The 12,105-nt window shown below is 42.1% G+C and overlaps 1 protein-coding gene across 2 annotated transcripts in view; it reads left to right on the top strand.

The window, feature by feature from the left end:
• Positions 1–12,105, top strand: part of ECPAS (Ecm29 proteasome adaptor and scaffold) — a 100,448-nt gene that overhangs the window by 82,183 nt on the left and 6,160 nt on the right. For both annotated transcript variants that reach the window (XM_034664257.1, XM_034664258.1), the window contains 12 exons: positions 1,603–1,668; positions 3,045–3,134; positions 4,221–4,287; positions 4,858–4,949; positions 5,031–5,097; positions 5,538–5,729; positions 6,313–6,521; positions 7,350–7,393; positions 7,490–7,682; positions 9,048–9,186; positions 11,096–11,201; positions 11,409–11,497. In XM_034664257.1, the coding sequence (XP_034520148.1) occupies positions 1,603–1,668; positions 3,045–3,134; positions 4,221–4,287; positions 4,858–4,949; positions 5,031–5,097; positions 5,538–5,729; positions 6,313–6,521; positions 7,350–7,393; positions 7,490–7,682; positions 9,048–9,186; positions 11,096–11,201; positions 11,409–11,497 (1,354 nt within the window). The remainder of the gene's footprint in view (positions 1–1,602; positions 1,669–3,044; positions 3,135–4,220; positions 4,288–4,857; positions 4,950–5,030; positions 5,098–5,537; positions 5,730–6,312; positions 6,522–7,349; positions 7,394–7,489; positions 7,683–9,047; positions 9,187–11,095; positions 11,202–11,408; positions 11,498–12,105) is intronic.

The raw sequence follows: 12,105 nt of genomic DNA, 5'->3' as shown, positions 1-12,105 counted from the left end.
CTACATGCAGTGTGTGTTTTGGGGAGTAGGAGGGAGCACGAGGGGGCTCACAATACTGTTTGGTGAATTGGATGAAAACTAACACTTGCATTCAAAAAATGCATTTCCATTTATTTAACACAGTTTTTTGTACATGTTTGTTTATTTTTTTAGGGGTTGGTTCTCCACCTTCAGAGTCCTTCTATGGACCACACCTGCCCTACAAGTAAAGAGGATTTGTATCTAGACTTTGGCATAGTCCAAAATTATTCTGCTTTTCAGAGATACTGTAGTTTCCTCAACTGATCAAAGTTTTTTTTTTTTTTTAATTGTAGTTGAAGCATTTACTGTGAAAAAATAATGCAGAAGGGGAGAAAGTAATCCCCTAGGAGTCCCCTCTCCCCTACCAGGTCCCCACTGTCAGTTTCCTGGTTCTGTTTTGAAATTCCTTTGTAGTCATAGGCTACAGAGCCAAACACACTAATTTAAAAATAGACTGTGAATGTTGTTCTACAGCTTGCTTTTTGTTGTGGGCAGTGTATCATATCTGTATATGGAGCTGTTCCATCCCTTTTAATGCATGCCTAGTATTCTGCAGCGAGGTGATCTCACATTTGGTCAGAGAGATTATGCAGCATCAGAGGTCGTGCCTGTTCTGTTTCTTCCACACCTTTGCCAACATTGAAAAACATCAGTCTGATAAGCAAGAATCTCATCGTTCTGCATTACACCTTCCTATTACTAGGGGTGTCCACTGTCTAATCGCACTGTGTCAGTCACCTACATTCTGTGAATTATGTTTCTATTCCATGCCTGGTTTTGTACTTGTTGATGTTTTTACGTTGGTCTCTGTTTATTAGGACTGTCACGACCCTGTCATGTAGACGGCCAATGCTTTCTCTCAGTTTGCTATTTGGTTTTTACCTTGGCTAAACTATTCTAATAACCAGCTCTCTTTCCCTTTGCCTCTGATGTTGCTCTTTCTTCTCCATCTTCTCCGTTCATCATTCTTTCCTTTTCAGCAGTGGACTTGCTCTGCCTGAGTTCCCACAGCCTGTTTACTAGTGCTGAGAATTAGGAACCAAAGTCTAGCCCAAACTTTGCAGCCTTAGGCCTGTCACTTCTATACATCTTCCTTTCCTCATTGACCACGTGTGGATAGTTAACCTCTCCTGCAGGGTCATTGTTAGACTGAAGTACCATTGTAGATACGGAGATCTGTTAAAAGTTAAAGCAAAAAACATGTAACATTTTTTATTTCTTAGATACAATTCTTTAAAACCTTAGATAGAAGTTTATGTGGCCTTTTCCCATATTTAGTGGATGGAGAATGGGAGGCTCAGGGAGGCGGATGACTTGCTCAGAGCCACGCTATGTTAATTTCTAACTACAGTTAATTTCTGGTTATTGTCAGAATTTCTCACCTGCAGTGAGATGCTGCCTCCATAGGTGATTGTTGAATGTAGCTCAAAAGAAATTAGAGTTGGACTTATGTTTGAGTTTGCTTTACCCATATATTATTTTTTAAAAATGTCCTCTGGAAATAAAGCCCTCTTATGCAGGTGTATGTGGGTTCTTCCTAATTGATCGAATATGCTGAGTGACTTGAATTTGTGTCCTCAGGCTGCGATGGATAGTGCTCGACTCAGTGCTGCCAAATCCTCTCCCATGATGGAAACAATCAACATGGTCAGTGCCTCACGTAATGAAGTTTCTTTCTTTGCTTATCTTCGAGTGGAATGATTCAGTCTTCATGGCCCATTAAATGAAGTAGAGATTTAAGGGATGAGTCAAACAGCTATTGATTCTAGTTTTTTTCTTAGTATAGTTCTTTTTCTTCTAGATTAATAAACAGAATAATTAGTTCAAATTTGTGTTACATAGAAGAACAATATATTAAAAGATTCCTCTATAAATCTCTCTCTCTTTTGGCCTGCCTGTTTAGAAAGGTTCAGGTAGTTGTCTGTGCCTGAGTGTGGTCTTTGGGAGGACCTACGAAGGTGTCAGCTGGAGGCGTTCATTCAGTGAAAGTGGGTAGCATAAAAGATAGGGAAAGAGAACTGAGCAAGGTTGAAATGCTTTAGTTGTAAGAAGGGATTTGCAGAAAGCTGCTTGGCACTGAGGTTCTAAATTCTAAAGGTCCTGGAGTCTGGGACTCGGGGGTCACTAAAGTCTAGAGCCAGCTCTGCTGTGCATACCCCGGAGTGGTTAATTGACAACTCATTAGCTATTGGGAATTATTTTGTTAAGCGGATCGCAAGGCTGGACAAGAGAAGAAGAAATTTTTTAGTGCTTACTGGGGAACTATCACCAACATTTGGTGTAAGGATGTTATGTCTTAGTTGGATTATTGAGGGGAAAAGGAATCTTAAATAAATAGGAATGGTTAGCAAACACCTTTTGGATATATATGCTCATTAATAATAGAATATATGTTATTGCATTTTTAAAAACGTTGTATGGCAAATTCATCTAAGAAGTTGACTTTAATAAAATGGTTTGGTAGGGCAGGTCCGCTGAAAATCAGTTTTAATCTCTGTGTTTTACATTAAACATGGATTGGTAAGGAGGAAGAGTAGGCCCAGAGAAATCCTTTCTTGCGGAATTCTAATTTATTTCCTCTTTTAGTAAGTCATTGTTTTTCATGATTTTTAAAAAAGATTTTTGTTTATCTGATAGAGCATGTGAGCTGGGGGAGGGGCAGAGGGAAGGGAGAGGGACAAGCAGACTCCATGCTGAGCTTAGAGCCCGATGTGGGGCTCGATCTCATCATCCTGAGATCATGACCTGAGTCGAAATCAGGAGTTGGACACTTTACTGACTGAGGCACCCAGGTGCCCCCAATTTTTATTTTGTTTTAATGTTGAACCACTGATGAACGGTTTTTTTGTCTGTAGTACAGTGGTGGTTTTTATGTTGAAATCGGTGCAAAATGAAACTGGCAGTTTTTTAACTTCATGTCAAATCCAGTGGGTACATACTTGCCATGGCAGCTTTTAATTGATGATGTGGTATTGATGTCATCATTTTCTAAGGTTAACTTCATGTTTACTCTTTTCCCAAAGTGCCTGCAATATCTTGATGTGTCGGTGCTGGGTGAGCTTGTTCCTAGATTATGTGAATTGATCAGAAGTGGTGTGGGTCTTGGCACCAAGGTAAGTAAGTGTATTTTTCACAAGAGGAATTTGCATCTTTATTAGTTGGGGCCACAAAAATATAACAGCCATCATATTTGAAATTCATATTTGTCTGTAAAACTTAATAATATTTTACATTAACCATTTTGTTTCTCTGGTTGCACTAATAACTTAAAACATGTAATTCAGAATAGAAAACACGTGACTTATTCAATAAATAGTGTCTGACTTTTTTAGTGGGATCATTTCTGTCCCTTGGTTGCCGTGTACATGCCCTGTGGGTCCCCGCCATGATCAGTCATTAATGGAAATGCTCGTGTAGGTATCAAGGCATGGACGGTGGTGTTAGGTGGTGATTAGCATTTTCACCAGGGCCAGCAGGTGTTTGGCTAGAAAAATGTCCTCCTCTCTAGATCTTTCAAGGATCAGACCCTATCCCCACACTTTAAAAACCAACTCACAGTTTTTCTCCTGACAAAATTAATACTGGCTTGCATTTTCACGTTTCAGCATTTATAGATCAGGAGGAGGTTAAGGACTGTGCGTGAGGTTTAGGACCCGGAAGGAATCACTGTTAATGTTCCACGATGTTTTCCTCCAGTCTCTTTTCTGTGCACGTGTCTGCCACAGCATCCTCTTTAATGGCCATCAAATACTCTGTTGTGTGCCTGTAGCATCATTTATTCTAGTCTATCAGGGAACATCGGATTTGTTTTCAGCTGTTTTGATATTAAAGAGAGCACTGTGATGAATGTCTTTGGACACATCTGAAGCTATTTCCTTTGGTTAAATTTTTAGAACTGGAACTATTAGAACAAGGATGGCCAGGATGACCTATGTGACCTTCCCAAAAGATTGTATTAGTTTTCTTTCTTCCTTGTAGTGTAGGTGAGAGCACACGTCTTCCAGCTGGAAGCTTTGAAAAAAAATCTTTGCATTGCTAATTTAAAATAAGGACCTTCCTCTTTCCAGATTGAATCCTGTAGGGGCTGTTAGGCTTCATATATTTCTCATCTTTTAAATCATTGACACCTAAGACAAAGGGTTTGAGAGACAGAACATTGTGACCATCAAATTTAGACCTTTGCCTTTGTAACCCTGTAGGGAGGCTGTGCCAGTGTCATTGTGTCATTAACTACTCAGTGTCCCCAGGACCTAACACCTTACTCAGGTGAGTTTGTCAAAACCGTGTGTGGTGATACTTCGGTATGGCCATGTCTTGTGTGACAAGGTTTTTAAAAAAATTAAATATCATTCAGACACGCTTGTGATCTTCTCTGTGGTTTTTCTCCCTTTAAACTTCCCCTTCTACCTTTGTTTCTTTGTTTGCAAGAGGTGCATCGATGATCAAGTTTAGCAAGTGTTCACTGTTTTATAAGTATTAGATTAATTCTTACTGGTTATAAGGAGGTGAGAGTATCTGCCATTTTGTAGGATTTATTTACCATTTACATCTAATTTTACATCAGCATTTTTCTCTTCTTGGGATTGGCTCCTAGGTGGGGCTAATGAACGGTATGAACCTAGCTCTCATTTTTGCAACTTGCCCCACAATATCCTCGATCCGAATTTAATATTGGGTAAAAGGAAGCAAGTGGATAGTACACATTAACATACATGGCTTCTAAACTAGCATGGGATAAATCAGATATTCATTACAGGGTTGTTTGTTTTGGTCCTGGGAACAGAGTAGAACATTTGGTCTACCAAGTATCAGATTTTTCTTCATTATTTCTAATAGGTAAACTTATGAGTGCTTTGCTTAGTGGCCTGACAGATCGGAACAGTGTAATTCAGAAATCTTGTGCGTTTGCCATGGGCCATTTAGTTCGGGTGAGTTGAATTTCTTATTTAATTAAGTAATTATACTTTGATAATTATAAAGAAATAAATGGGGATTGTTTTCTTTTTCAGACCTCACGGGATAGCAGCACTGAGAAACTCCTGCAGAAGCTCAATGGCTGGTACATGGAGAAAGAAGGTACCTTTTTTCCTTCTCTCTAGTATTTTTATTTTATTTTATTTACTAAAGATTTGTTTATTTTAGAGAGGGAGCAAGAGAGCGCGCGTGGCGGTGGTGGGGAGGCAGACGACTCGCTGCTGAGCAGGGAGGCAGATGAGGGGCGGGCTCCGTCTCGGGACCCTGGGATCCTGATTGGAGCCAGAATCAAGAGTCGGACTGTCAACTGAGCTATCCCGGCGCCCCCTCTATTGTTTTTAACTTAGATGTTAACGGTCTGGTAAAATAACACAAATGGGGTTTTGCCCTCCGTGATCTTATGGGCTTTGCTAGGAACATTTGGTTGGTGTTACTGCTTTGTTTAGCTGTGGTGCAAGCTGAGTGGTAACCTGTTGAGCTGAGTGAGTTGCCCTCACGACAGTCGGTACCGCACGGATGACTGTGTCTCTGCCCCTCTTCAGAGCCCATCTACAAGACCTCCTGTGCTTTGACCATCCATGCTATTGGGCGGTACAGCCCCGACGTACTGAAGAGCCACGCCAGAGAAGTGCTGCCTTTGGCGTTTCTGGGCATGCATGAAATCGCTGAGGAGGAGAAATCCGAGAAAGAGGAGTGTGACTTATGGACTGAAGTGTGGCAGGAAAACGTACCTGGTTAGTCATCGGTGCCTGTGAATTCACCTTGTTTGTTAAGAACCACAGCTGGAGTTCTTCCTCCTCTTTTTCATGTATAAACTCCGAGAGTTCCTTTCCCAGGACCTTAACAGTATGTGTCCTGTCAGCTTGTAAGCCTGTCCACATTGCTGCCTCCTCAAGGTTGACGCTCAGCACTCTTCTCTCTCCTCCCTCATTGCCCATGTGAGAGAACAGAACCTCTGCCCAAGCGAAGTAGAGCTTTACAGATTTGAGCTGGGAGAGAGTGGTGATTTTATGTTGCCTTAGAGTGTTATTTTAGGGTGGTGCTCCTTAATTCTGGACTTCATCTTCACGTGGATAAATGGAAGACGACCATTTGCATGACACCCTCCCTCCTGTGGGCATATTCAAGTTCATAAAGTCCTATGTTGTAAAGATATATCACAACGCTACTCTTGTTCTCTTTCAGAGAGAGGTGTGATCTAACCATTGAGAATTATTGCTTTAGACTGATGGTTACTGACTTTTTTTTTCAGATTAAATAAAAGTTAATTCTTTTTCTCTCTTAAAAGTTGCCTTAATTTTGCTTTTCATAACCTAGGTTCCTTTGGTGGCATTCGGTTATACCTGCAGGAGTTGATTACCATTACCCAGAAGGCTTTGCAGTCTCAGTCTTGGAAGATGAAAGCCCAGGGTGCAATTGCTATGGCATCAATTGCAAAACAAACCAGCTCCCTAGCACCTCCATATCTGGGGATGATCCTGAGCGCATTACTGCAAGGCCTGGCGGGAAGAACGTGGGCAGGAAAGGTAAAGGAACCATTCATGCCCAGTTAAATTTAAGGTATCCGTAAAGGATTATGACTTCATCTTTCATTTTCTATAAGAATTAGCATCTGGTTTTGTGGGATGTCAGATGGATTGTTTTTGTGAACCAGATTTCCTAGCCAATGGGAAGCTTTGGGTAAACTGCCTGATTAAATATGCTATTTCATCAAAGTGTAACCCACATGTTTTTAAATACTGCACGGTAATGCTGGGGATTGATTTTTATTTATCACGTTCAGCTTTCCAAGAGAGTCCTTAAATGACTTGGTTCCATTTTGTCCCTGTTGACCCCATGAACAGATCAGGATTGGGTGCACATGAAATTGAGTAGCAGGGCAAGCTGTGTCTAAACCTGGAGCCGAGGGTGCCCATCTCTGAGGCCTGTGAATTAGTCATGTTATACACAAGGGTTGATAGTGGGATACTTAGAGCGAACACTCAGGGGGCAAGATGAGACTGTGGCAGCATATCGAAGTGCACTTGATGTCACAGTCAGCAGTGGCCAGCGCTGGACTAGAGAAGTGTTGGGCTGGGAATCAGAGTTCCGTGATAGCCACATCCGCCTGTTGACCTTGGGCAGGTCAGGTCTCTAGGCTTTATGAAATGGAGATGGAGACCATTGTCCTGCGCTTGTGGTTTGGAGTAAAACTCTGTGGATGTGCTTGTTAAATAGTTAAGTGTATTTTAATGATAAGATGACTCTGGTTAATTTTTGTCATCGTAGTTATTGAGTGTAATGTAGTCACAATGCGTAGAATGTAAATGACACCTGTGTGCTTAATAGTGTTCCCTCATCTTTCAACCCTTTAGGAAGAGCTGTTGAAGGCCATTGCCTGTGTGGTGACAGCTTGCAGGTAAATGTTCTTTCAATGAAGATTCCATTTCTTAAACTGAACCCCGAAGCTGAAGTCTTTATTAACTGTCCCGATGCTTTTGTGTGGCTCCCATAGTGCAGAGCTGGAAAAGCCTGTGCCCAGTCAGCCCAGCACAAATGAGATTCTCCAGGCTGTTCTGAAGGAGTGTTGCAAAGAGAATCTTAAATACAAGATCGTAGCAATCAGCTGTGCGGCAGATGTCTTGAAGGCCACCAAAGAAGACAGATTCCAAGAGTTTTCTGACATTGTCATACCTCTCATCAAGAAGGTAGTGATCACCTGTATCCTCTCAGGTCTAGTTTAGACTTAAAAACTAAAATACAAAAAGAAAAGGAAGGAAGATTTTTTTCCTGGTATCCTATTTACATATTTTATCAGGATTAGTGTATCTGCACATAGCAGAAAATCTCTAAACATCATGGCCTCAAACAAGGTAGAGGCTTGTCTGTCACGTAATAGTTGAGCTGTTCTGGCTCTCCACAGCTGCTAGCTCCGCCTTCCCGGGAGTGCGGCCATTGTCATCGTGGTCCATGGTGTCACTGCCTTCCAGGTGGGTAATGGCAGAGGAGCTGAAGAAAGGATGAAGGGTTGAAGTTGGCATGTCCGTTCTCTCTCAAGGAGAGTCTCGGACATTGTTGCTTGGCACTTTTGCTTCTGTTTCACTGTCCTTAGCCAGCTAGCCACACCTCTGCTGCTCGGGAGGCTAAGAAAGGCGTCCTCCAGGCGTCTAGTTGCCCTCCGTGGGAGGATGGGAGAGCAGGTGGTTCTTTCTGAACAAAGCAGGAAGATGAGTTCGTTGTAGGGGTTTCCAAACCACACGCTGTGACGCTCAAGGCTGTGGGGACAGTGACTTCTGGGAGCGAACGTTGACCTGAATGGACCAACGGTTTCTGACGTAGTAGTGATAGGCTTTGCCTTTTAAGTGTGTGCAGAAGCCGCCGCAGGCAGCCTAGAGCGAGTGCAGGGAGCTCAGTGGGCCAGTGGTAATCGTCTCTGCCATATATTGAGGGACTTTGGTCAAAAAGACTTTGGTTTCATTTGGGAAATGAAGTACTCATTTGTAAAGGCTGGGCACTGGTTCAGAGAACAAAGGTTATGGTTTATCATTTATTTTTTTGTGAAACACAGAATATTTTCAATAGCGTTTTTATTTTTTGTGTTGCTGCTAATCTGCGGTTTTCTTTCAACAGAAAGGCTGTTTAAGTAGTTCCCGTTACATAGTGATAGTACGTGGATTTGGGACACTTGTATATCACCAGCTAGCTGGATGAGTCACTTCTCAGCTTGTTTCCCTTTCTTATTAAGAAAGAGTTTGGATTTGGGTGATTACCAAGTTCTTGCATCTTTAATCCCATGATTCTAATGCAAGTCTTTTTATGTTATGTTTAAAATACTACATATACGGTATATTTTTTCACCTTTCCTAACAGAATCCTTTAAAGGATTTTCCATATTTATTAGAGAGGTGTAGTATTTCTGTAACAAATTCTTATTACAAATAGGAAGACCCGTGGTAGAGAATTTAGCATCTAATTGTTGGTTAACATCTCCTCCTCTGGTACCCTGTTTTGCAGTACACCTGTAACTTTGACAGAAAATAAATGTTGCTTTCTTTTGCTTTGATATATCCTAGAACTCCCCTGAAAGCACTGGCGTTCGGACAACCAAAAATGAAGATGAGAATGAGAAGGAAAAGGAGCTCCAGCTGGAGTGTCTGCTGGGAGCCTTTGAGAGCCTGGGCAAAGCCTGGCCCCGAAATGTGGAGACCCAACGTAAGCACCCGGCATTTGAGGAAGAGCTGTCCCCAGAGGTTACCGAATGAGCGCGAGGATGTTCTGGGTGACAGATCAGTTATCGCGTGCTGTATAGTAAGAATCCAGCATGAACTGTGCTCTGCGTGAGCAGATGATCTCGTTGCCTGCTGTGTCGGGTTGGCGAGGGCCGGTGCTATAACAGAGCACCATGGACGGGGTGGCTGGAGGGACAGAAATGATTTTCTCACGGTTCTGGAAGCTGGCAGTCTGGGGCCAAGGGGTTGGCAGTGCTGGCTTCTTCTGAAACATCTCTCCTTGGCTTGTAAATGACCGTCTGTGTCGGTGTCCTAATCCCTTCTTACAAGAACACTAGTCAGACCTGATTAAGGCCCACCCCAAGGACTTCTTTACCGACCCTGTCCCTGTCTTTCAGTAGTCACATGCTGAGGTACTTGGCGTTAGGACTTCAACATACGAATTTGGGGGACACAGTTCAACCTATAACAATCGTGATAAATTTCACGTAGGTAGTTTGGCCATGAAAAGAGTTCTGGTACTCTTTACGATGCTCTGTTCTGAGGAGTCTGTAGAATTTATTAGTGGGTTCTTTTCATCTCAAAATTAAGGGCCTTGTTACCAAATTTTCAATGATGAGGTGAAATCTGTATTTCACTGAGAAACTTGCAACCTTTTGAAGGATTTTAAAATTGAATGAAATATACGTTCAAAGGATTAAGTAAATAACCACTAAACCGTTGCTGTTGATTTAGGTTGTAGTTCATTCTGAGGGCCTTAAACATGGCACGGCGCTGCTCCTGCCTTTTGCTGGTTCCTGCAGTGCTCCCCGCTGAACATCTCGATATTCCTGAATGTTATACAGAATGTTGTTGATTATTCAGGACTGGATATGTCTAAACTCAGACTTAAGGTTGTCTTTGAGCCTTGCCGTTCTTTGTGTGAGCTTTATATAGCATATTTGCTATGTATTGGAAGGATTTTCCAAAAGACAGAGATTTGTTAAGTGGCCTTATTTCTTGGTATGATGTTGAGGACTGCAGCGGAAGTCCATTTTATTTGACCCCATTAGGACTCCTAACTTTTGCTTGATAGGTAGAAAAGTTAAAGTAGGGAATTCTATAAAAAAGATGACACACATCTCAAAACAAAGCTGTTTATTTTCATAGAAGACAGAGGAATGTACATTCACTTGCTGGTTATTGAGAGGAGGGCCAAGCCTTTAAGAATTGAACTGTTCCACACTGGCTTCGTATGCACATCTTTCTCATAATGTAGCATCTACAGTTTCTGGTTCTGTTTCTTAAGTGCAACATTCTTCTAGATTTTTACCATCCTGCATCATTTGTGAACCATACTAAGTTTTATGGCATTTAAAAAACAACTACTTTGTTGAGTTTTATACTCCTTTTCAGCAGTTAGCATAATAGTAATTGTGTAATTATAACAAGTGCAGTTGGCAAAATGTGCTTGGAATAAGGCGTTGTTGTCTCTCGATAAGCCAGCCATGTGCAGAAGCTTGTGCGTGTCCAGAGTTGAGTTCCCTGCCTCCAGGGTTCTGCTTTCTCTGGTGGTCTCTCGGGGTATCTGACAGGAGGAGGTAGTGTGGGTAAGATTTTGTGTTCATTCCTTGGCGAGTGAACATTTGTGAACAGTTACATAGGACCCCTGGGGCAGGGTGTGGGGGGGTGTTCCTGGCCAGGGAAATTTGGGAATTGGGCACAAAGTCATGCTGAAGTTTTTTTTTTGAGATTTCATGGCTTTAATTAAAGGCATTTATTTTTTCCCTCTCTCCTACTCTCCTTTCTCTGTCCTTCTGTCCTTCTTTGCTCCAATTTCTCTGTGTCCCTCTGTGTGTCCCTCACTCGCTCTGTCTCTTGTTCCTATGTGCCCTCTGCCCGGCTCTCCCCAGGTTGTTACCGTCAGGAGCTGTGCAAGTTGATGTGTGAGCGGCTAAAACTGAGCACGTGGAAAGTGCAGCTCGGGGTCCTGCAGTCCATGAACGCCTTTTTTCAGGGGTAATTTTCCTTCGTAGTTCAGTCCTTTGTTTTGTCTCCCCCACCCCCTTAGCGTTTTACAGCAAGTCAATGGAATTCTTGTATTTTAAAACTGAAAAGCTGAAGTGACGTCATGAGGTGATAAATGCAGACAGAAATTGTGCCAGAAAGGCTCAGGAATGTTTCCTCTTAGCTAGTAATTTGTATCTTGCTTTCTGGTTTGTACAGATTAATGCTTTTAGAGGAAGAACATGCGGACCCTGAGGCTCTGGCTGAAATTCTCCTTGAAACTTGTAAATCAGTCACGTGTTCTCTAGGTGAGTGTGGTGCACTGACAGTGGTGAGGACTCCAAATTTTAAACCTCAAGCAGTGAAGCTTCCGATATTCCCTCCCTTGTGCTGGGAGCTAGATTTACGGGACAGCTGCCGAACGACTTCGTCTACTTGATCTGTGTCCCCACACTGTGGTATATTAATCTGGAACCGTTACTTTGGGATTTTAACCCCTAGATTGGGAAAATGTTTGTGATAGGTTTTTTGTTTTTTTTTGCTTTTTGTCTTTTTTACTTTTTTTTTCCTATTTTAATGTTTTTTTATTATATTATGTTAGTCACCATACAGTACATCCCTGGTTTCTGATGTAAAGTTTGATGATTCATTAGTTGCGTATAACAACCAGTGCACCATGCAATACGTGCCCTCCTTACTACCCATCACCAGTCTATCCCATTCCCCCACCCCCTCCCCTCTGAAGTCTTCAGTTTGTTTCTCAGAGTCCATAGTCTGTCATGCCTCATTCCCCCTTCTGATTACCCCCNCTCATTCCCCCTTCTGATTACCCCCCTTTCTTTATATCTTTCTTCCCCTACTGATCTTCCTAGTTCTTATGTTCCATAGATGAGAGAAATCATATGATAATTGTCTT

The sequence above is a fragment of the Ailuropoda melanoleuca genome, chromosome 7 (assembly GCF_002007445.2).
Source record: "Ailuropoda melanoleuca isolate Jingjing chromosome 7, ASM200744v2, whole genome shotgun sequence".
Taxonomy (NCBI): domain Eukaryota; kingdom Metazoa; phylum Chordata; class Mammalia; order Carnivora; family Ursidae; genus Ailuropoda; species Ailuropoda melanoleuca.
This window is presented reverse-complemented; position numbering and strand designations above follow the sequence as displayed.